Source organism: Oncorhynchus kisutch, unplaced genomic scaffold (assembly GCF_002021735.2).
Source record: "Oncorhynchus kisutch isolate 150728-3 unplaced genomic scaffold, Okis_V2 Okis02a-Okis13b_hom, whole genome shotgun sequence".
NCBI classification, from domain to species: domain Eukaryota; kingdom Metazoa; phylum Chordata; class Actinopteri; order Salmoniformes; family Salmonidae; genus Oncorhynchus; species Oncorhynchus kisutch.
The window spans coordinates 3,571,619-3,597,778 of NW_022261979.1; the positions used below are offsets into that span (position 1 = coordinate 3,571,619).

The 26,160-nt window shown below is 44.3% G+C and overlaps 1 protein-coding gene across 3 annotated transcripts; it reads right to left on the minus strand.

Moving 5' to 3' along the window:
- Positions 1-672: 672 nt before the first annotated feature.
- On the minus strand, positions 673-24,431 carry LOC109877232 (acetylcholinesterase collagenic tail peptide). Of its 3 annotated transcripts, none has more exons than XM_031812071.1 (16): positions 24,155-24,424; positions 21,564-21,682; positions 20,380-20,496; positions 17,887-17,931; positions 17,681-17,707; positions 9,992-10,063; positions 9,453-9,515; positions 9,328-9,354; positions 9,086-9,166; positions 8,742-8,822; positions 5,835-5,931; positions 4,535-4,671; positions 4,279-4,398; positions 4,007-4,148; positions 3,630-3,732; positions 673-3,479 (listed from the first exon to the last, which is right to left on the minus strand). In XM_031812071.1, exons 1-16 carry the CDS (start codon positions 24,249-24,251, stop codon positions 3,410-3,412), a joined length of 1,398 nt encoding a protein of 465 aa, XP_031667931.1. In that variant the 5' UTR covers positions 24,252-24,424; the 3' UTR covers positions 673-3,409. The 3 variants fall into 3 exon arrangements, with proteins under 3 accessions (XP_031667931.1, XP_031667932.1, XP_031667933.1); XM_031812072.1 differs by having other exon boundaries at positions 4,007-4,133; positions 24,155-24,423; XM_031812073.1 differs by lacking the exon at positions 21,564-21,682 and having other exon boundaries at positions 24,155-24,431.
- Positions 24,432-26,160: the final 1,729 nt, after the last annotated feature.

Here is a 26,160-nt window from a genome sequence, read left to right on the forward strand (position 1 = left end):
GAGCCCTCAATCTTCTGCCTCAGGCACACACACACACATACACATATGCATACACATATACACACACACATACACACACACACACACAGAGAGAGAGCTCATTCTGAGAGATCATACAATTCCTTTGTTTGCTTTTCAGTTCATTAGGGCATTTAGAAAATAGTCCCAGAATAATGTTACTGCTCGTGAGGTAGACCATCAGGCTGACTATAGAACACTAGGCCAAATCCGGGAGAGTTGATGACAATTCTAGCTGTGGTGTGTTCAGTTCAAGACTCTGTCTCTCTGAGGATATTTATGCCCTGCCAATACATGAAATAGTACAGACAGACACAGCACTTTGTCAGCAGCTGCCTGCTGACAGAGTCTTTTCTCTGCTTGATGCAGATCCACTGCTGTGCAATGTGTTCTCTTCCTTCCTGAGAGAACGTCAACAGAATTTCCGTAACTGTCAGTCTGCTCCCCACCACACACCAACCATCCAATCACTGTCAACGACAGAGGAGACTCCTCTACTCGGGGATGCTGACAAACCCCTGACTCCCAGCCCCATGTCAGACCAACCAGATGCCCTGACACTAACTAGAGACTATTGACTCTGGTCAAAAATGTGTATGCAACCATTTGATGTGAGTTCCTTGGCTGAGTAAATAGCTTGTAACAGTCAACAGCTTCCATTTTCTCATCTTTATTTTGTTCTCAATAATGCATGTCTGTGTCAAACATGTTTTAATTATGAAATCAGAGGAGTTTTGAAATCCTGATATGCGAGCGCATTCACCACCACCAAGCATTGTGTAATGTTATCACATGCTACTAGTGTACCTACAGCATACAGTACACTCATATTAGCCAAACAAATGGATATTTAATGTGTTTATACACGGTGCAATGGATAATACATTTATACCTGTCATATAAAAGTTGACGTAATATTCAGTCATTACAGTTATACAGTTACATTAACAAGAACCATCAATATTTCTTTAAAAGCATATACCTTGTCGAGAGATGACTAATATTTACTTACAGCATGTAGGCTTCATTCACAGCCTCCTTTGGCAAATCGGTTGCATTTTAAACTTGTAAATTACAGTACCACTAACATGCAGATGTAACATTTAGAACAGTCTTGAAATGACATATTTTCATACATCCACTTTTACGTGAGTAACAATATTTTCGTAAGTGTGGGTGAGGTTAAAGGTCGGCCTCCGTTGGCACGGAGACCTGTAGCTTGTGGTAAAGAACAGCTTATCCTGAAACGTTCTCTTAAACTACTGAGGGAATACAGGAAGTAATGCAGACTACAACTATAGTGTTCAGTTCTCCACTGAGTGGTGCAGTAGTTCTGCTCCAGGTATTTAAGCAGGCAGGCTGGAGGTATCAAGAGGAGTACTGCTATAAATACGAGACAGAAAGATGTCCAGAGCTTTCTAACTGATGCACCGTAGACTGTCATAAGGTTTCCCACCCTAACTATCGGAATTCACTTCCTACCAATTAGCAGCTAAAAAAGCTTCCTGATCTGCAATGAGGAAATGATTTAAGAACATGTAGCAGTAATAATAACATTTTGCCTGCCTTCACGTGTCATATCTCCCTGCAGAGAGTAGTTCACTGAGGTCCTCCTCTTTACCTGGAGGACTGATGGCACGAGTCATCAACATGTACAGTAAGCACATCTGAGTGAGGAGGGGGACAGTGTAACAGTCAGTGTGCAGCATAGACTCATTGGTCTCATCTGTGTTCTACAGTGGATATGAGGGAGGATTTCTCTGAAAACATTATGTTAGAGGTTCCTGAGTTAAACCGTGGAAATGTCAATCTAAACTAAAGCAAAGCTGACCTTGCCCACAATGTCCAGATTCTGAACGGCCCTCTTCAACTACAGTACAGTGCCATCAAAAGCTAATAGAGCGCACGGGCCTGGTTGTCCAAATGGCACACTATCCCCTATATAGTGCACTACTTTTAACCAGGGCCCATAGGACTCTTGTCACAGGTGGTGCACTACATGGGGAATAGGGTGTCATTTGGGACAACAGCTGTTCAGTTCTACCAGAAGGTGAGGGTTCCCGGTCTATCAGCTTGGCTGCTATTTCCACAGGCAGCCATCTTGGCTTAATGCTACTACTGTACAGTACATAGCTTTACTGTTCTTCTGAAGAGGATCTGACCAAGGTTTAAGATCTGCCTCTTCAGTACAGACTGACCAAGGCTTAAGATCTGCCTCTACAGTACAGACTGACCAAGGCTTAAGATCTGCCTCTACAGTAGACTGACCAAGGCTTAAGATCTGCCTCTTCAGTACAGACTGACCAAGGCTTAAGATCTGCCTCTTCAGTACAGACTGACCAAGGCTTCAGTACAGACTGACCAAGGCTTAAGATCTGCCTCTACAGTACAGACTGACCAAGGCGTAAGATCGGCCTCTTCAGTACAGACTGACCAAGGCTTAAGATCTGCCTCTTCAGTACAGACTGACCAAGGCTTAAGATCTGCCTCTTCAGAACAGACTGACCAAGGCTTAAGATCTGCCTCTTCAGTACAGACTGACCAAGGCTTAAGATCTGCCTCTTCAGTACAGACTGACCAAGGCTTAAGATCTGCCTCTTCAGTACAGACTGACCAAGGCTCTCAGAATCCTCCTGAATACTGTATCATTATAACATGCGCCTGCTGTCCTGATTAGTACAATTATAACATACAATATACTCCCTACGTACAATTGGAGACGTATACCTACTATATATACACAGTACGAAGCTCATGACAACGATAGTAAGTATTGTGATTGGTTAAATGCCTAGGTAATGACATGTGTGGCCATGGTCTCACAGCAATCTCAGCCTCATGCAAATGCTACAGTACATGATGTCATTGACGTTGCAGTAAAATACACAGCACCCTACTTTTGATTGTTCAGACCTGGTTCTCTTTTCTTTAACAGTGCTACGTCGAGGTAAATATGGCTTCCGGCTCCACCCACAAATATCTCACTTTCTCAGAGCTTTCCCATTGGCTGTCTCTCCCTTCCTGGCTGTCTCTCATTTGACCGCCTCTCGTTCAGCGGCTGGTCCTATCAGGTGGGCAGAGCCTCTTCAGTCTTGAGTTGAGTTTTATTTAAGACAAAGTGAAATTGTCCAGTGCGAATGGATGAGGGGGGGGCGTTTTACTGGCCCCGGCTCCCCTCCTCGGGAGCTACATGGCTTCAGCAGCGATACAACAGAGTTAGTGTGTGTAGTTTTAGTTATTTTGTCAGGCTTAGTCCAGTTTGTCAACACTTCCTTTTTGAGTCTCTTGTTTGCAGTGTTGTTGTTGATCTTTTATTTGCATTACCGTCATCCTGTTCAGTACCAAAGCAAACAAGACAAGAAGGATCCCACTGCTGTGTCCAGGTTCCTCCTCATGTGAAATACTTGCAGTTTGTAGAGTCAATGACACAGTACGGAGTGCATCTGAGACGACCATAAGACCTGGGAATCAAGGAGAATTAGAACCCTCTGTCAACTAATCATGACAATGGCAGACAGTTACTGCTTCATAGGGAACACAAAGTTATGAGGTTACGTACTGTAAGATATGGAAAGCAGACAAGAATGGATCAAGCCAGTAAGCCTACTAACCCTGGGAGATATGAGTTGCATGTCTGATAGCCAAAGTCCTTTCCATCACATTCCTCGGCCCCGTCGTAGCGATAACCATCTCCACAGTAAGCATGTTTACACTCTGAGGAGGAAGAGATGGAGAGAGAAACAGAGGGGGAGAAAAATAGAGACCCGCGGAGAGAGAAAGACACAGAGAGACAAGGAGAGATCAAAAGCCATTCAAACCAGACCGGTGCTTCTGTAGGTCATCAATAGCATTATCATTTAACAAGTTCATTTATCCAAATCAACTTCCCATGCGGTAATCGAACCCACAACCCCAGGCTCCAACAAACCGAACCATCAGCAGAACCAAACCACGAATCTGGTTCATCCACTCTGATAACATGACTTACTGACGCAGCCGTCGGTGACAATCCTATTCCCGTCGTCACATTCCTCCCCATTGGGGATCTGAACGATCCCGTCGCCACAGTAACCCTCCTGTTCCGGAGCGTTCTCCGTAGACTGGAACGGCGTCAGCTGGAAGAAAGAAGTCTTTTACAGAGATTAGAAACTAAAACTAAGAAAATGAAATAAAACTGTAACTTAAAGATGAACCTTGCCAGGCAATACTGTAAGCACTTAGACATATCCCGTTTAGAAGATAGTGTATCAAGTGAGGTACCTGAATGGGCAGCCATCCGCTGGTGTCTTTGAAGTAAAGCGATCTCTGGTCTTTCCGGAAGGCTAGGGCATTGTCTGTATGAAGACCATCTAGTTCTTCTTGACTGTTTACCACAAATATCTGTACGAGAAACAACAAGATACATTCTGGGTGAGACACAATAAAGACTAATTCGGCCTATTAAGTGCCTTTCGCTGAGGCAAGTTTCTGATTCGCAATAAATGTTGATCATGTGTTACTTGTGTTGCCTGCTCACCGCTGGCACTTTGGCGTAGTCGCTCCTGGAACTATGTTCATCAAACTGTGGACTCTTCACACTAATGGAGTTACAGCTGCAAGGTCCAGGAAGACCTGGTAGCCCCCTCTCACCTTTCGTTCCAACCACGTAGAGTCCTGAACAAGAAATAAACATTTAGATCATATATTATCAATGTAGGCATATGTACAAAAAGTCGTGTACACATGAAACCATCTCTATATCACAGAGTACCACATTCAGAGACCGCCATGAGCGAGGTCACAGGGACTATATGTTATAAATACCTCTGCTGAAATGCACTATCCTGGCCCCCTCGTCTATCTATGAAGTTGGTAAAGCAATCAACTTAATTTGCACAGACACCTGAACAAGACACCGGCTGTCACAGTTTAATTACATGGTGACATAATGTTTGTAAATATGTAAGGAGCTTCTTGGCCCACTATGAATTCGTTTTAAGGACATGATGTCATGGCTTTAGCATCCGTCCCATCCCAGATCCCCCCGCCACCCCCCTCATGGTATCTGTTACACCTCAGGAGGGGGAGAGAGGGGCGGTGATCAGGTTCCTCTGAAGCTAAATAAGCTCTCTGGTGTTACCTCCTGCTGTGTTTTAATGTCTGCTTCCTTTCGCTGATGCTGCACGGGGGGCTGCCTGCCTGAAGCTTCTCACACCCATCCCTGAAGCTTCTCACACCCATCCCTGAAGCTTCTCAGACCCATACCTGAAGCTTCTCACACCCATCCCTGAAGCTTCTCAGACCCATACCTGAAGCTTCTCAGACCCATACCTGAAGCTTCTCACACCCATCCCTGAAGCTTCTCACACCCATCCCTGAAGCTTCTCACACCCATCCCTGAAGCTTCTCACACCCATCCCTGAAGCTTCTCACACCCATCCCTGAAGCTTCTCACACCCATCCCTGAAGCTTCTCACACTCATCCCTGAAGCTTCTCACACTGACAGGACCTCATATTAAACCTCAAAATGTACTTTCCAGTGAGATTCTCCATTTTGCCTTTCTTTTAATTACAGGACAAGGTTTTAATAATCTAGGTCTGAGAAACTAGCCTTCAGAGTCCAGAAAATGGGCAGAGCCTCCAACAAAGAACATACCAATCACTCTAAATCTGACTCGATGTTCTTCCCTGGAATTCATCCAGGTACACACTCAGCCTGCATATACACAGACTGGCAACAGATTAGCATGTTAGCCCAGCCACACTCCCTAGCCCTACAGCGGTCTCTAAAGAAGAGAAGCTCAGATGGGAGAGCTGATGGAGGTAGAGTCCTTACCTGAGGCTGGGAGACCTGGGGGACCAGGGTGGCCTGGGGACCCCTGAGGACCTGCTGGACCTAGAGGGCCAATAATCCCATTGTCGCCCTTCCCTCCCTGTTAAATCAGACAAGAAAAATACCACATGTAAAAACATCGACAGACAAACATATGGTAAACCTTTATTGGTCAAAACATGTCACCACATCATAGTGATTTGAAGTTACAGTATGTTGCTCAAAGAGGGTAGCATAGTGGTTAGGGCGTTGGACTAGTAATCGAAAGGTTGCTAGATCAAATCCCGAGCTGACAAGGTCAAAGTCTGTTGTTCTGCCCCTGAAAATGATTGAAAATAAGAATTTGTTCTTAACTGACTTGCCTAGTTAAATAAAGGTTAAAAAAAAAGATAGGCAGAACTTTTTTAATCACAGCTTCTAACAGCATATGATATGTCATTAAGATCCAAGTAAGATCCTAATACAGTATATCTCTCACCTGTTTAATAAACAAAACACCTGTTTAATACAGCATCTCTCACACCTCTTTAATACAGCATCTCTCACCTGTTTAATACAGTATCTCTCACCTGTTTAATACAGCATCTCTCACCTGTTTAATACAGTATCTCTCACCTGTTTAATACAGCATCTCTCACCTGTTTAATACAGTATCTCTCACCTGTTTAATACAGCATCTCTCACCTGTTTAATACAGTATCTCTCACCTGTTTAATACAGTATCTCTCACCTGTTTAATACAGCATCTCTCACACCTTTTTAATACAGTATCTCTCACCTGTTTAATACAGCATCTCTCACCTGTTTAATACAGCATCTCTCACACCTCTTTAATACAGCATCTCTCACCTGTTTAATACAGTATCTCTCACCTGTTTAATACAGCATCTCTCACCTGTTTAATACAGTATCTCTCACCTGTTTAATACAGTATCTCTCACCTGTTTAATACAGCATCTCTCACACCTCTTTAATACAGTATCTCTCACCTGTTTAATACAGCATCTCTCACCTGTTTAATACAGCATCTCTCACACCTCTTTAATACAGCATCTCTCACCTGTTTAATACAGTATCTCTCACCTGTTTAATACAGCATCTCTCACACCTCTTTAATACAGCATCTCTCACCTGTTTAATACAGCATCTCTCACACCTCTTTAATACAGTATCTCTCACCTGTTTAATACAGCATCTCTCACACCTCTTTAATACAGCATCTCTCACCTGTTTAATACAGCATCTCTCACCTGTTTAATACAGCATCTCTCACCTGTTTAATACAGCATCTCTCACACCTCTTTAATACAGCATCTCTCACCTGTTTAATACAGCATCTCTCACCTGTTTAATACAGCATCTCTCACCTGTTTAATACAGCATCTCTCACCTGTTTAATACAGCATCTCTCACCTGTTTAATACAGCATCTCTCACCTGTTTAATACAGCATCTCTCACCTGTTTAATACAGCATCTCTCACCTGTTTAATACAGCATCTCTCACACCTCTTTAATACAGCATCTCTCACCTGTTTAATACAGCATCTCTCACACCTCTTTAATACAGTATCTCTCACCTGTTTAATACAGCATCTCTCACACCTCTTTAATACAGTATCTCTCACCTGTTTAATACAGCATCTCTCACACCTCTTTAATACAGCATCTCTCACCTGTTTAATACAGTATCTCTCACCTGTTTAATACAGCATCTCTCACCTGTTTAATACAGCATCTCTCACCTGTTTAATACAGCATCTCTCACCTGTTTAATACAGTATCTCTCACCTGTTTAATACAGCATCTCTCACCTGTTTAATACAGTATCTATCTCACCTGTTTAATACAGCATCTCTCACCTGTTTAATACAGCATCTCTCACCTGTTTAATACAGTATCTCTCACCTGTTTAATACAGCAGCTCTCACCTGTTTAATACAGTATCTCTCACCTGTTTAATACAGCATCTCTCACCTGTTTAATACAGTATCTCTCACCTGTTTAATACAGTATCTCTCACCTGTTTAATACAGCATCTCTCACCTGTTTAATACAGTATCTCTCACCTGTTTAATACAGTATCTCTCACCTGTTTAATACAGCATCTCTCACCTGTTTAATACAGTATCTCTCACCTGTTTAATACAGTATCTCTCACCTGTTTAATACAGTATCTCTCACCTGTTTACTAATCAGGTATATATCCCACCTGTTTACTAATAAAGTATATCTCTCACCTGTTTAGTAATAAGATATATCTCTCACCTGTTTAATAATAAGATATATCTCTCACCTGTTTACAAATAAGATATATCTCTCACCTGTTTAATAATAAGATATATCTCTCACCTGTTTAATAATAATATATATCTCTCACCTGTTTAATAATAATATATATCTCTCACCTGTTTAATAATAAGATATATCTCTCACCTGTTTAATGATAAGATATATATCTCACCTGTTTAGTAATAAAGTATATCTCTCACCTGTTTACTAATAAGATATATCTCTCACCTGTTTAATAATAAGATATATCTCTCACCTGTTTAATAATAAGATATATCTCTCACCTGTTTAATAATAAGATATATCTCTCACCTGTTTAATAATAAGATATATCTCTCACCTGTTTAATAATAAGATATCTCTCTCACCTGTTTAATAATAAGATATCTCTCTCACCTGTTTAATAATAAGATATCTCTCTCACCTGTTTAATGATAAGATATATATCTCACCTGTTTAGTAATAAAGTATATCTCTCACCTGTTTACGAATAAGATATATCTCTCACCTGTTTAATAATAAGATATCTCTCTCACCTGTTTAATGATAAGATATATATCTCACCTGTTTAGTAATAAAGTATATCTCTCACCTGTTTACGAATAAGATATATCTCTCACCTGTTTGCCCCTCTTCCCTGGTCTGCCCGTCGGTCCTCTATTCCCTGATATTCCAGGTTCTCCCTTTGGACCCATTTCCCCCTGAGGACATAAACCACAGCACTCCATCAACAACAACATATGCCGGTACGTCATATAAATAACTGTGGTCCAGTTTAGAATTGTGTTTTTCAGTTATTATGGAGGGCCAGTTGATTCTGGTTCTATCCTGTTGTTCAATGAACCTCCACTACACGTCACCCTACAATGACCTCCTCCTGCTCCTTCTCCCCTTCCTCCAGCTCCTCCACATCAACCCCAGTAGCTGATAAACATCAGATCATGTTACAAGATGTATGTCTCACTTTCTGTCCAAGCATTCCAGGGAAGCCCATTGTGCCCTTGTCTCCCTTCATCCCTCTCTCACTACGGTCACCACGGGAACCCTGATGAGACAGACAGGAGACAAAACAACTGTAAACAAAACATCCATAAACACACTGAAAACACACACGATGTTGAACCAACCCAGAGGAACTAAAATATGGTTTGTAATGTAATAGAATAAAAGAAAGCAGTCCAAAACATTCTAAGTAAAATCACCCACCTTTTCTCCTTTGTATCCAGGTAAACCCTAGGAAGGAAGATCAGAAGTCTGAAGTATAGAAATTATGTATAATATGATGGTTGAAATCAGACATTTTTCTCAGTGAAAGATGAAGGTTCACAGACCTTCGGTCCAAGAGGTCCTCTTGCTCCAGGTATTCCCATCAATCCACCATCTCCCTTGTCCCCCTGCCAGACACGCACACGTGCATACACACACACACACACACACACACACGGCTCTGACAACACAGTCTTCATGTACCTTTACAAATAATATCATACAGATGTGGTATCTTAATTTTGATCACTGTCAGAGAATTTTCCTGCACCATAGGAAATTCAAATGAGCCCTGTGATTTACATAAATTCACTGAAAACCCACAGTTCTCTTTCCCTTACTAGATCTTACTGCTAATATATAGCCTGCTGTGGCCTATCAAAACTACTGTCCATTCTCATTAGAAATGATCACTTTTTAAATATCAAATCCTCCTGCTGTGACGAAACTGGTCAAATTAAGATCTAACACCTGTAGGTACAGGAACTCACATACCATCTTATCTTATTGCATAATTTGTGTTCTATCATTTTTTTTCTTCCATACTATGGTACGGTATTATATCATATTGACATTTGGGCACCATGAAATAGGACTTACTCACCTTGGGCCCATTTGGTCCTGGCCACCCGGCTGGTCCCTGGCGCCCCGGGAGACCTGGAGGCCCCGTCCGACCCTGGTGGGCCACAACATAATTTCTTTAGCACAGGGTTCCCAAATAGTTTTTTTGCGTGGGGGGGACCCCTTATGTGATAGCAAATTCATCAGGGACCACCTCATAATATCAGAACACAAGTCCTACTTCAGAGTAGACTATAAATAGCATAGAAGCAGTTTTACTGTGACTTCAAGTCTTGTACCCCAGGAAATACATCTTTAAAGGCTCATTACCTGGAATTCTACACATTTTGCCTTTGGGCATAGAGGCTATTTTGCCATTTTAAAGTTAATTTCTTGCAATTCTAGTACCAGTGTAAATTTTGCCAACAACAACTACAGTGGGGCAAAAAAGGATTTAGTCAGCCACCAATTGTGCAAGTTCCCCCACTTAAAAAGATGAGAGAGACCTGTAATTTTCATCATAGGTACACTTCAACTATGACAGACAAAATGAGAAAAAAATAATCCAGAAAATCACATTGTAGGATTTTTTATGAATTTATTTGTAAATGATGGTGGAAAATAAGCATTTGGTCAATAACAAAAGTTTATCTCAATACTTTGTTATATACCCTTTGTTGGCAATGACAGAGGTCAAACGTTTTCTGTAAGTCTTCACAAGGTTTTCACACACTGTTGCTGGTATTTTGGCCCATTCCTCCATGCAGATCTCCTCTAGAGCAGTGATGTTTTGGGGCTGTTGCTGGGCAACACGGACTTTCAACTCCCTCCAAAGATTTTCTAAGGGGTTGAGATCTGGAGACTGGCTAGGCCACTCCAGGACCTTGAAATGCTTCTTACGAAGCCACTCCTTCGTTGCCCGGGCGGTGTGTTTGGGATCATTGTCATGCTGAAAGACCCAGCCACGTTTCATCTTCAATGCCCTTGCTGATGGAAGGAGGTTTTCACTCAAAATCTCACGATACATGGCTCCATTCATTCTTTCCTTTACACGGATCAGTCGTCCTGGTCCCTTTGCAGAAAAACAGCCCATAAAGCATGATGTTTCCACCCCCATGCTTCACAGTAGGTATGGTGTTCCTTGGTTGCAACTCAGCATTATTTGTCCTCCAAACACGACGAGTTGAGTTTTTACCAAAAAGTTATATTTTGGTTTCATCTGACCATATGACATTCTCCCAATCTTCTTCTGAATCATCCAAATGCTTTCTAGCAAACTTCAGACGGGCCTGGACAGGTACTGGCTTAAGCAGGGGGACACATCTGGCACTGCAGGATTTGAGTCCCTGGCGGCGTAGTGTGTTACGGATGGTAGGCTTTGTTACTTTGGTCCCAGATCTCTGCAGGTCATTCACTGTGGTTCTGGGATTTTTGCTCACCGTTCTTGTGATCATTTTGACCCCACGGGGTGAGATCTTGCGTGGAGCCCCAGATCGAGGGAGATTATCAGTGGTCTTGTATGTCTTCCATTTCCTAATAATTGCTCCCACAGTTGATTTCTTCAAACCAAGCTGATTACCTATTGCAGATTCAGTCTTCCCAGCCTGGTGTAGGTCTACAATTTTGTTTCTGGTGTCCTTTGACAGCTCTTTGGTCTTGGCCATAGTGGAGTTTGAAGTGTGACTGTTTGAGGTTGTGGACAGGTGTCTTTTATACTGATAACAAGTTCAAACAGGTGCCATTAATACAGGTAACGAGTGGAGGACAGAGGAGCCTCTTAAAGAAGAAGTTACAGGTCTGTGAGAGCCAGAAATCTTGCTTGTTTGTAGGTGACCAAATACTTATTTTCCACCATAATTTGCAAATAAATTCATTAAAAATCCTACAATGTGATTTTCTGGATTCTTTTTTCTCATTTTGTCTGTCATAGTTGAAGTGTACCTATGATGAAAATTACAGGCCTCTCTCATCTTTTTAAGTGGGGGAACTTGCATAATTGGTGGCTGACTAAATACTTTTTTGCCCCACTGTATGACAAAAAAATACTTGACAACTTATTTTTCCTGACTAAAGCTATGATAATGAGACGCTCTGGAAAAAAACGATAACTGTAACTTCATTTTAGTGACCAGATGAGAATTCCACACAAGACTAATGGACATTTCATTTGACATGAAGCTCCTTTTCATCTGTTTTGTCCAATCAGAAGTCAGGATATTTCATGCAACCCTCTCATTGGCAGAGTTGACATCTTTCAGTTGCGCGATCTGATTTAGCTGATCTATCCGACTCTCCCACAAAGCTCCCAGGTGGTCTCTTCAGTCCATCTTTTGAACTGATGTGAAGCGAAGACACTTCACTTGTAACTAACCTCAACCAGAAACAATAATGTTTATTCTCTTTCTTACTTTCATGTAGGGAAGTTCTGTTTTGATATCATCAGAAGCTCTATTTTCCCATACAATAGTATTTCTGGAATTTCTGGAAAGCTAAAATTCTCCCCTTCAATGAAACAATTGTTATTTACCCCTTCAACAGTCATGATGGGGAGAAAATCAGAGCTGTACATCTTATTTACCTGTAGCCCAGCCTTTATGGTTAATTATGGCTGGCTTTGGTTGCAATCTGCCACAATATCAATGTGGCTAAATTATATCAGGGACAGTAGGCCTAGTGGGACAAGGCCACCTGAATGTAATCTACACCTCCATTAGGTTGATATACACTGAGTGAACCAAACATTAAGAACACCTTCCTAATATTGAGTTGCATCCCTCTTTTGCCCTCAGAACAGTCTCAATTTGTTGGGGCATGGAGTCAACAAGGTGTCCAAAGCGTTCCACAGGGATGCTGGCCCATGTTGACTCCAATGCTTCCCACAGTTGTGTCAAGTTGGCTGGATGTCCTCTGCGTGGTGGACCATTCTTGATACACACAGGAAACTGTTGAGAGTGAAAAACCCAGCAGCATTGCAGTTCTTGACACAAACCGGTGCGCCTGGCTCCTACTACCATACCCCATTTAAAGGCACTTAAATCTTTTGTCTTGCCCATTGACCCTCTGAATGGCAACACATACACAATCCATGTCCCAATTATCTCAAGGCTTAAAAATACTCCTTTAACCTGTTTCCTCCCCTTTATTTACACTGACTGAAGTGGATTTAACAAATTACATCAATAAGGGATCATAGCGTTCACCTGGATTCACCTGGTCAGTCTACGTTATGGAAATAACTCTCTTCAAACAATAGCATGGTATTATTTCACTGTAATAGCTACTGTAAATTGGACAGTGCAGATAGATTAACAAGGATTTAAGCTTTCTGCCAATATCAGATATGTCTGTGTGCGGTGAAATGTTCTTGTTACTTACAACCTCATGCTAATCGTATTAGCCTACGTTAGCTCAACCTTCCGGAGGTGGATTTACCAATCCTGTAGAGGTTATGGAAAGAGCATAATGTTTTTCCGTAACGTTTTGTCCACTCAGTGTAAATTGTAATTATGTTGTTTGAGTGTCATTTCTATATAGCCGACACTTTCTCATTCTGAACTTCTGACAAGAGTGGAATGGATGTGGCTTTGTGAAAATGACCACGTGAGCAGCTGCCTCTCACCGATTTGACAGCTCTAACAGTTACACCTCTGACACCGCCAAAACATCAGCTATGCGGGTGTCGGATATCGCCTGTTAACACTTAATCTGATTAAATCTAGGTCTAAGACTAAAACAGGTGACCAAATTAGTTCTACCCATTTTGCCATGGACACAGAGAAAATGTTGCCGTTTTAGGCATAAATTACAGTGCCATTATGTTCAAAACAACATTTTGGGGAATACAAATAGAATTTAGCTAAAGAAATGTATAATTGATGGAGAACTGTGGATATCTATATACCGATGAACCTCCCAGTCCCAGGCTGTGCATCTAAGGTTTAACAGAAATTGTGGTTGAATAATACATTGCATTGTATTGCACCCTCTAGTCTAAACACTTTTCACAGATCCCTTCTGCAAAATGTGTTTAATCGGTTGTTGCTAGCAATATTAATCAAAAATATATTGCATTAATGAATGTATTATTATTGTTAAAAAAATAAGAGTCATGCCGCAGACCCCCTGCAGTACCTCCACTTTGGAAATGCCTGATTTAGCAGACTTTGTACAGTTATCACACAGTAATGGTTGGAACAGACTTTTTACAGTTATCACACAGTAATGGTTGGAGCAGACTTTTTACAGTTATCACACAGTAATGGTTGGAGCAGACTTTTTACAGTTATCACACAGTAATGGTTGGAACAGACTTTTTACAGTTATCACACAGTAATGGTTGGAACAGACTTTTTACAGTTATCACACAGTAATGGTTGGAGCAGACTTTTTACAGTTATCACACAGTAATGGTTGGAACAGACTTTGTACAGTTATCACACAGTAATGGTTGGAGCAGACTTTTTACAGTTATCACACAGTAATGGTTGGAGCAGACTTTTTACAGTTATCACACAGTAATGGTTGGAACAGACTTTTTACAGTTATCACACAGTAATGGTTGGAACAGACTTTTTACAGTTATCACACAGTAATGGTTGGAGCAGACTTTTTACAGTTATCACACAGTAATGGTTGGAGTAGACTTTTTACAGGTATCACACAGTAATGGTTGGAGCAGACTTTTTACAGGTATCACACAGTAATGGTTGGAGCAGACTTTTTACAGTTATCACACAGTAATGGTTGGAACAGACTTTTTACAGTTATCACACAGTAATGGTTGGAACAGACTTTTTACAGTTATCACACAGTAATGGTTGGAGTAGACTTTTTACAGTTATCACACAGTAATGGTTGGAACAGACTTTTTACAGTTATCACACAGTAATGGTTGGAGCAGACTTTTTAGTTATCACACAGTAATGGTTGGAACAGACTTTGTACAGTTATCACACAGTAATGGTTGGAGCAGACTTTTTACAGTTATTACACAGTAATGGTTGGAGCAGACTTTTTACAGTTATCACACAGTAATGGTCGGAGCAGACTTTTTACAGTTATCACACAGTAATGGTTGGAGCAGACTTTTTACAGTTATCACACAGTAATGGTTGGAGCAGACTTTGTACAATTATCACACAGTAATGGTCGGAGCAGACTTTTTACAGTTATCACACAGTAATGGTTGGAGCAGACTTTTTATAGTTATCACACAGTAATGGTTGGAGCAGACTTTGTGGAATGGTATCAAATACATCAAACACATGGTTCGCATGGTTTCCATGGTTTCCATGTGTTTGATGCCATTCCATTTGTGGCGTTCCGGACGTTATTATGAGCCGTCCTCCCCTCAGCAGCCTCCTGTGTACGGTACAAAGGGTATGTGTGGGAATAGCTGAGCCATATCAGAACTGTTAGAACACTACTTTAACCAGACCAGAAGTTCTGAACTGACTAGAAAACACAGAGCATGAAGACTGCCATATACAAAGAAATGACCAGCTGACCTAGCATCATTTAAATAAAGAAAATAATTATTAAATGAATCAGCAGCTATCCATGTAAGCTGTGTAGTGTACAGTATAATATTTACATGTGTAATATCATAGAAGTAGCATATAGCAGGAGTTACAAACATGATTGTTCTGAATAGTTACAGAGAATTCCATAAGCCGGTCGGGATGTTGACATGACAACCTGTGTTCTGTTTTTACCCTGGTCCGCCATGTGGAGAGAGAGAAGGACTTTAACAAGGTCTGTCACTCTGTCCGCTTTAATTAAATGATAGGCCGTATATATAGAACAGGACGGCCCTCTGCTTGTGGGGAATAAAATGATTTATGGTCTGGCTCGAGCACTAAGCTAAATTGCACTGCAATGCTGCTGCTGTACACCGCCAGCCCTGCAGCTCAGACAGAGCAGGACAGTGACTGAAGACACGTTCCAAATGGCACCCTATTCTCTATATAGCGCACTACTTTTGACCATGGGTCCTGGTGCCGTTTGGGACGCATTGTGAAGCTCTCCCAACGGAACTGTTTTAATACATAACTGCAGCCACCAAAAGACCACACTTCTCTTCTGACAGGTCTCACTCCTCCCCTGTCCCTCCGACAATCATCTATTTTCTATGCTATACATCTCTATGTGAAGGTGCTGTAACGCTGCACCCTCCTGAACAGGGCCCAGTGAAGCTGGATAGGTTTCAGGAGCTAACAGGGTGACCATAAGTTCCCCATCTGTTAGAGGAGACATGGGACGGGGTGGGAGGTTCATCCACTCTCCTCTACAACTCAGCAGAATGATTCTATGCATCTTCTATCTCAGCGGCTCTCTCTGTGTCCCAGCTGTCATGGCATCGTGTACAGGTTGTGCTGCTTGTCTTGCTCTCTCTGTGTCCTAGCTGTCCTGGCATCGTGTAAAGGTTGTGCTGCTTGTCTTTCTCTCTCTGTGTCCTAGCTGTCCTGGCATCGTGTAAAGGTTGTGCTGCTTGTCTTTCTCTCTCTGTGTCCTAGCTGTCCTGGCATCGTGTAAAGGTTGTGCTGCTTGTCTTTCTCTCTCTGTGTCCTAGCTGTCCTGGCATCGTGTAAAGGTTGTGCTGCTTGTCTTTCTCTCTCTGTGTCCTAGCTGTCCTGGCATCGTGTAAAGGTTGTGCTGCTTGTCTTTCTCTCTCTGTGTCCTAGCTGTCCTGGCATCGTGTCAAGGTTGTGCTGCTTGTCTTTCTCTCTCTCTCTGTGTCCTAGCTGTCCTGGCATCGTGTAAAGGTTGTGCTGCTTGTCTTTCTCTCTCTGTGTCCTAGCTGTCCTGGCATCGTGTCAAGGTTGTGCTGCTTGTCTTGCTCTCTCTGTGTCCTAGCTGTTCTGGCATCATGTACAGGTTGTGCTGCTTGTCTTTCTCTCTCTGTGTCCTAGCTGTCCTGGCATCGTGTAAAGGTTGTGCTGCTTGTCTTTCCCTCTCTGTGTCCTAGCTGTCCTGGCATCGTGTAAAGGTTGTGCTGCTTGTCTTTCTCTCTCTGTGTCCTAGCTGTCCTGGCATCGTGTAAAGGTTGTGCTGCTTGTCTTTCTCTCTCTGTGTCCTAGCTGTCCTGGCATCGTGTAAAGGTTGCGCTGCTTGTCTTTCTCTCTCTGTGTCCTAGCTGTCCTGGCATCGTGTCAAGGTTGTGCTGCTTGTCTTTCTCTCTCTCTCTGTGTCCTAGCTGTCCTGGCATCGTGTAAAGGTTGTGCTGCTTGTCTTTCTCTCTCTGTGTCCTAGCTGTCCTGGCATCGTGTCAAGGTTGTGCTGCTTGTCTTTCTCTCTCTCTCTGTGTCCTAGCTGTCCTGGCATCGTGTACAGGTTGTGCTGCTTGTCTTTCTCTCTCTGTGTCCTAGCTGTCCTGGCATCGTGTACAGGTTGCGCTGCTTGTCTTTCTCTCTCTGTGTCCTAGCTGTCCTGGCATCGTATCAAGGTTGTGCTGCTTGTCTTTCTCTCTCTGTGTCCTAGCTGTCCTGGCATCGTATCAAGGTTGTGCTGCTTGTCTTTCTCTCTCTGTGTCCTAGCTGTCCTGGCATCGTGTACAGGTTGTGCTGCTTGTCTTTCTCTGAATGTCATAATGCTCATAACCAGGCAGCGGGCGGACAGGCGGGCGGAGGGGACGTGAGTTACAGCCCACCAGACAGACTGAGGAGGGACTGGATCTTATTTTTCAGCAAATCCACTTAGCAGAGCTAATAGAATGATCAATGGGTGCTCTCACCTTTTGTCCAGGTCGTCCCAGTTCTCCCTGGCAACAAGATCGTTGGATGGAGGTGGAGAGAGAGAGCGAAGAAGAGAGACAAAGAGACAGAGAGAGATAATAACTGCTGATATTTTATTCAAGGCCTTTCCACTTCGTATAATGGTAGTTTTCAATCATTCACTAAACATCTCATGTAAAAACCACTGTTTATAAATGACACTTACCTTTTCACCTTTTGGTCCCGTCAGACCTGGTAGCCCAGCTGGACCCTGTAGAAGGTCAACAATAATCAGATATCTAACCAATCAGAACATGGGCTTTTTCTGTCTTTATGCCATCAACTGATTATTTACAATCCCAGTAATATTCTAAATATTATTTCCCTTCACAATGTCATTTTAATGAGTAGGTACAGGATCCATACGGACACCAAATGTGTTTGTTGTTAGCTTCATTGGCAGTCAGCTAACTCCGGTGCCATACTGTATAGGCTAAATTGTGTATGAATACAGATGTGAAAAACAAATCTGAAGAGTTTACCAATCATGCTCTCCTCTCCCTGACAGAATGCCATCTAGGCAAGTGGCCATTTATAGGACTCTGGAATTACTATAGGATCTTCTGCATTACAACACCACCACCACCCACCCTCCACACAGCAACACCACCACCACCCACCCTCCACACAGCAACACCACCACCACCCACCCTCCACACAGCAACACCACCACCACCCACCCTCCACACAGCAACACCACCACCACCCACCCTCCACACAGCAACACCACCACCACCCACCCTCCACACAGTAATACCACCACCACCCACCCTCCACACAGTAATACCACCACCACCCACCCTCCACACAGCCACACCACCACCCACCCTCCACACAGCCACACCACCACCCACCCTCCACACAACAACACCACCACCCACCCTCCACACAGCAACAACACCACCCACCCTCCACACAGCAACACCACCACCACCCACCCAAACTCCACACAACAACACCACCACCCACCCTCCACACAGCAACAACACCACCACCCACCCTCCACACAGCAACACCACCACCACCCACCCAAACTCCACACAGCAACACCACCACCCACCCAAACTCCACACAGCAACACCACCACCCACCCACCCTCCACACAGCAACAACACCCATCCACCCTCCACACAGCAACACCACCACCACCCACCCTCCACACAGCAACACCCACCCACCCTCCACACAGCAACACCACCACCCACCCTCCACACAGCAACAACACCACCACCCACCCTCCACACAGCAACAACACCACCACCCACCCTCCACACAGCAACACCACCACCCACCCTCCACACAGCAACAACACCCCCCACCCTCCACACAGCAACACCACCACCACCCACCCTCCACACAGCAACACCCACCCACCCTCCACACAGCAACACCACCACCCACCCTCCACACAGCAACAACACCACCACCCACCCTCCACACAGCAACAACACCACCACCCACCCTCCACACAGCAACACCACCACCCACCCTCCACACAGCAACAACACCCCCCACCCTCCACACAGCAACACCACCACCACCCACCCTCCACACCAGCAACACCACCACCACCCACCCTCCACACCAGCAACACCACCACCACCCACCCTCCACACAGCAACACCACCAACCTTCACATAGCAACAACACCACCACCCACCCTCCACACAACAACACCACTCACCCTCCACACAGCAACACCACCACCACCCACCCTCCACACAGCAACACCACCCACCCTCCACACAGCAACAACACCACCAACCTCCACATAGCAACAACACCACCACCCACCCTCCACACAGTAACACCACCACCACCCACCCTCCCACACAGTAACACCACCCACCCTCCACACAGCAACAACATCACCACCCACCCTCCACACAGTAACACCACCCATCCTCCACACAGCAACAACACCACCACCCACCCTCCACACAGTAACACCACCCACCGTCCACACAGCAACAACAACACCATTGCCCACCCTCCACACAGCAACAACACCACCACCCACCCTCCACACAGCAACAACACCACCACCCACCCTCCACACAGCAACAACACCACCAGCCACCCTCCACACAGCGACACCACCCACCCTGGTGGGCGATACAGGAATTGACTCCCTCCACTCAATATGTCTTTCCATGCAGACTGTTTGGGTTGTTTCTAAGAATGGTGTGTGGAGGGACGGAGAGTGGTGGCAGTCAGTGGAAAAAGTCTATTTGCGTCGTGTCTAAATGTGGAGCATTAATGTGTTGCAGAGCTCCATGTAATCCCCGTTCCTGTCTCCGTCCCCGTCCCTGTCCCTGTCTCCGTCCCTGTCTCTGTCCCTGTCCCCAGCTCTAGAGGAACAAGAGGAAGGAAGGAGAAGGATCTCACATGGGTCTCAGATGGTAAAGAGCTGATAGAGGTCTATAGAGGTCTTAGCCAACCCCCCAACACCTGTCTACCACCATTACTGACAAGTAAGGAAGCTCAGGCAACTAACCATTGTCTCCACCTGATAAACCCTGACTAAATACTCTTCCAAATATCTGCATTATAACCGTATTATAACTGTATAAATATATATTGAATATATATTGAATTGATGAAGCCAGTGGGATGACAACATTAACAGAGACATTTGGGGGTAGATAGGTTTACCTACCTGAGGACCGGGGGGTCCGTTGGGGCCAGGGGGGCCTGGGACACAGCTGGGCCCTTTCAGCTCTGTCCCTGTATCTGGATCTGGTCTGTGATCACCTCCCTTACTGGTCTCCTCATTCTAAACCAATCAAACAAAAACACTCTTCCATTCAATCATTGCTTTATTTTATAATAAAATGATCAGTAGCCATTTGTGATACTGAAGTACAGTTACTTATGCTCTCTACCTGCCAATCAAAATGACAGCTGTGTGTCGTGTCATCTGTCAATTTCAATTTGAGATTCTACACAATTATTCAGTGTCAACTCCTGCTCATCACCCCTCTTGAGTTTACAGTCCAGGCTCGAGACTGAGGGTTGTATCTCTGGGAAGGGGAAAGGGGATACCTAGTCAGTTGTACAACTGAATGCATTCAACTGAAATGTGTCTTCTGCATTTAATCCAACCCCTCTGAACTAGAGAATTAGAGAGGTGCAGGGGGCTGCCTTAATCAACATCCACGTCATCGGCGCCCAGGGAACAGTAGCTGCCTTGCTCAGGGGCAGAACGACAGAGGACCCTCTAACAGGATAGACAGAGTTGTATCTCTGAGAGGACCCTCTAACAGACAGAGTTGTATCTCTGAGAGGACCCTCTAACAGACAGAGTTGTATCTCTGAGAGGACCCTCTAACAGGATATACAGAGTTGTATCTCTGAGAGGACCCTCTAACAGACAGAGTTATATCTCTGAGAGGACCCTCTAACAGACAGAGTTGTATCTCTGAGAGGACCCTCTAACAGGATATACAGAGTTGTATCTCTGAGAGGACCCTCTAACAGACAGAGTTGTATCTCTGAGAGGACCCTCTATGGTCGTATCACCTCATCAACCCTGATCTGCAGTCAGCACTGTTGGGAGACCAGTTAATCCATTGCTTCCTGCACACACCTACGCTATCATCAGAAATCCCTATTGCTCTTAGTCAGTGGCGGAGGAGGGCAAGAGTGAGGCTAAGTCACAAATGACACACTGTTCCCTATACATTATAGTCCACCACTTTTGACCACAGCCCTATCAAATGTAGTACGCTAAATAGGGAGCCATTTGGAACGTAGCCAGGGAGTGAGGTTTGGACAGCACCCAAGGACAAATCAACAATCATATACTTGTCAAACGGGCAAGTCACATGACTTTGGACTCACATGACCACCGGGGTGCCACAGTGAGGGAGGAGGAGGGAATAGGGGGGGCGGGGGTGGACTCAGTAAACAGCAGGGGTTGAATTTCCTCTGCTGGTCCACGGCAGGTTGTTGTTGGAGAGCTGAGGAAAGTAGTGGACAGTATGGTAAGTCAGTCACAAGGGAAATAAATACACACCGACCCTGCAGAGGATGCCCTTGTAATAGACATATTTCATTTGTTTGTCATGTTGACATCAGTGGGAAATTAAATGAATAGAGTCCGTGTCAAAACTAGTTGACGGGGCTCAAAGAAAACTCAATGTTGACTTATTTCTAACAGCATCAGAGTGGATGGTAAGGTGTGTAATAGAATCTGTATGCTACTGCATCCTGCAGAGGCAGAGAACAAACAACACTTCACTAACAAGCCATGAAGGAAAAGCTCCTGCATAGGGGCATTGGCAAAGAAGTGGTGTTGCAGCTGCCAAGTTCAAATCCACTCAATCAGCAGATCCTCCCCTTCACAAAAAACATCAGCTGAACTGAAAGTAATCTGTAAATGTTTCCAAATGTACAGTTGTGGCCAAAAGTTTAGAGAATGACACAAATATTAATTTTCACAAAGTCTGCTGCCTCAGTTAGAATGATGGCAATTTGCATATACTCCAGAATGTTATGAAGAGTGATCAGATGAATTGCAATCAAAGTGCCATGCAAATGAACTGAATCCCCAAAAAACATTTCCAATGCATTTCAGCCCTGCCACAAAAGGATCAGCTGACATCATGTCAGCGATTCTCTCGTTAACGCAGGTGTAAGTGTTGACGAGGACAAGGCTGGAGATCACTGTCATGCTGATTGAGTTCGAATAACAGACTGGAAGCTTCAAGAGGGTGGTGCTTAGAATCATTGCTCTTCCTCTGTCAATCATGGTTACCTGCAAGGAGACACGTGCCGTCATCATTGCTTTGCACAAAAAGGGCTTCACAGGCAAGGTTATGATTGCCAGTAAGATTGCACCTAAATCAACCATTTATCGGATCATCAAGAACTTCAAGGAGAGCGGTTCAATTGTTGTGAAGAAGGCTTCAGGGCGCCCAAGAAAGTCCAGCAAGCGCCAGGACCGTCTCCTAAAGTTGATTCAGCTGCGGGATCGGGGCACCACCAGTACAGAGCTTGCTCAGGAATGGCAGCAGGCAGGTGTGAGTGCATCTGCTTGCACAGTGAGGCGTGGACTTTTGGGGGATGGCCTGGTGTCAAGAAGGGCAGCAAAGAAGCCACTTCTCTCCAGGAAAAACATCAGGGACAGACTGATATTCTGCAAAAGGTACAGGGATTGGACTGCTAAGGACTGGGGTAAAGTCTCTTTCTCTGAAGAATCCCCTCTGATTGTTTGGGGCATCCGGAAAAAAGCTTGTCCGGAGAAGACAAGGTGAGCGCTACCATCAGTCCTGTGTCATGCCAACAGTAAAGCATCCTGAGACCATTCATGTGTGGGGTTCCTTCTCAGCCAAGGGACTGGGCTCACTCACAAATTTACCTAAGAATACAGCCATGAATAAAGAATGGTAACAACACATCCTCAGAGAAAAACTTATCCTAACCATCCAGGTGATGGAGCACCTTGCCATAAGGCAAAAGTGATAACTAAGTGGATTGGGGAACAAAACATCTATATTTTGTGTCCATGGCCAGGAAACTCCCCAGACCTTAATCCCATTGAGAACTTATGGTCAATCCTCAAGAGGCAGGTGGACAAACAAAAACCCACAAATTCTGACAAACTCCAAGCATTGATTATGCAAGAATGGGCTGCCATCAGTCAGGATGTGGCCCAGAAGTTAATTGACAGCATGCCAGGGTGGATTGCAGAGGTCTTGAAAAAGAAGGGTCAACACTGCAAATATTGACTCTTTGCATCAACTTCATGTAATTGTCAATAGAAGCCATTGACACTTATGAAATGCTTGTAATTATACTTCAGTATTCCATAGTAACATCTGACAAAAATATCTAAAGACACTGAAGCAGCAAACTTTGTGGAAATGAATATTTGTGTCATTCTCAAAACTTTTGGCCAAGACTGTACAGTCTGGTAGGTTGTTGACAACACTAGATGCTAGAACTGGTATCTACATAGATATACAACAACAAGTAAAATAGCTCTACAAATCTAACACGTAATAACTAGAATCCAATAAGAACAGCAGAATATTCCGACTGGGAGCTGTAACATGATACGTGGAGTCATCCACACCGGAGAGGGCTGCTCCTGGCTCTGACTGAACACACATATGAAGCACCATACGCCTCCCTGTCAGGAACTGTCCACAGACGCTATTTATAGAGACATTTCCATTCTGACAGCATTTCATATTCCCATAAATGAAGGGAAAATACACAGGAACACACACTTCTTCAAAGTGCAAAGACAATCAGGATAAGACACGACATGGGGTTTACCCAGGGTCGGACTGCAGCTTGTCAAAACCGTGCATGACATATTCCTGCACGCATACACACACATATAAACACACACACACAGACACATATAAACACACACACATGCATGAGTATGCGCATGTACACACACACACGGCTGGCTCTCTTACCTGCTGGGAATGAGAGAATATTGTCCAGGAAAGAGGACTGAGACAAGACATAACAAAACAATAGTGGAAGATAGAGTCCAAATGTGATAAGGATCATGCTGCTGTCAATACAATGCCCTCTGTCTCCAACTTGGGTTTACTGAGGAGCCACAGCAAAACGACTCCACTCTCACTCTCTGACTCTCTCTTGCCTACTGCCCTCAACACCACGCTCTCTCCTCTCTCAGTACCCCTGCGTCTTTAGGAGGGGGGTGCCTGCCAACCATTGCCCATTAAATCTCCTGCATCAGTGAGCGCTAAATTTACAGGAGGCATCGTGTCAGCTGCCCTCCGTGACAATATTACAATCTTACTACTGCAAGGGATGCCTTTCTGAATCCTTTCCCCTCTCCTCTCATAGGGAAACAAGACGACACAATATACTACATGGCTGGAATGTCATTGGAAAGACAAAGACCATACGTACTGTGTGGTCACTTCACAACTGGAGACAAATAAACAGAACACAATTTCACAAGGTATCTGATCTTGTCCACGTTGCACAAGACAAGGAAGAATGAACACGGTTCTGTCATGAATCCATGCAAATTGCAATGCACCTGTGGCGGGTTGTCACCGTAGTATATATAAAACATGTTAGATTATACCACCCAGCAGCACCGTACGTACAAACCACCCAGCAGCACCGTACGTACAAACCACCCAGCAGCACCGTATGTACAAACCACCCAGCAGCACCGTATGTACAAACCACCCAGCAGCACCGTATGTACAAACCACCCAGCAGCACCGTATGTACAAACCACCCAGCAGCACCGTATGTACAAACCACCCAGCAGCACCGTATGTACAAACCACCCAGCAGCACCGTATGTACAAACCACCCAGCAGCACCGTATGTACAAACCACCCAGCAGCACCGTATGTACAAACCACCCAGCAGCACCGTATGTACAAACCACCCAGCAGCACCGTATGTACAAACCACCCAGCAGCACCGTATGTACAAACCACCCAGCAGCACCGTATGTACAAACCACCCAGCAGCACCGTATGTACAAACCACCCAGCAGCACCGTATGTACAAACCACCCAGCAGCACCGTATGTACAAACCACCCAGCAGCACCGTATGTACAAACCACCCAGCAGCACCGTATGTACAAACCACCCAGCAGCACCGTATGTACAAACCACCCAGCAGCACCGTATGTACAAACCACCCAGCAGCACCGTATGTACAAACCACCCAGCAGCACCGTATGTACAAACCACCCAGCAGCACCGTATGTACAAACCACCCAGCAGCACCGTATGTACAAACCACCCAGCAGCACCGTATGTACAAACCACCCAGCAGCACCGTATGTACAAACCACCCAGCAGCACCGTATGTACAAACCACCCAGCAGCACCGTATGTACAAACCACCCAGCAGCACCGTATGTACAAACCACCCAGCAGCACCGTATGTACAAACCACCCAGCAGCACCGTATGTACAAACCACCCAGCAGCACCGTATGTACAAACCACCCAGCAGCACCGTATGTACAAACCACCCAGCAGCACCGTATGTACAAACCACCCAGCAGCACCGTATGTACAAACCACCCAGCAGCACCGTATGTACAAACCACCCAGCAGCACCATACGATTATTATCAGAAAAATAAGGTTTAGGTATTAAAAAGCGCACCACATGGTTACGCAATGAATAGGACTCCACTTGTGTCACACAGCATTCACCACAACATCGGTCTCTAGGTTATATAAATTAGACCACCATCTATTTATCAGCCTCTGCCGCAACATTAATGGCCAGGCATTTATAAAGAGGCACTTGGATCGTGGGCTGGCAGGGGAGCAATATAGGCGCCAGTATCAATTTAAATAAATTAATGTAAAACTATATTTGACCATTTCTCCCAATTAGAGCAATCAGTTTGTGTAGGTGATTGTCATGACTTGAATTTTACGTTCAGTTTTATCGCCACAAATTTCACATG

What these genes read in the sequence shown, in the direction of transcription:
- LOC109877232 (XM_031812071.1), bottom strand. Translation starts at nt 24,251, where the DNA reads ATGATCCTTATCACATTTGGACTCTATCTTCCACTATTGTTTTGTTAT. An exon ending in ACGGACCCCCCGGTCCTCAG is followed by an intron (nt 17,932 to 20,379) that starts GTAGGTAAACCT and finishes GACCTTCTACAG; the next exon opens with GGTCCAGCTGGGCTACCAGG. An exon ending in CTGGAATGCTTGGACAGAAA is followed by an intron (nt 8,823 to 9,085) that starts GTGAGACATACA and finishes TTATGTCCTCAG; the next exon opens with GGGGAAATGGGTCCAAAGGG.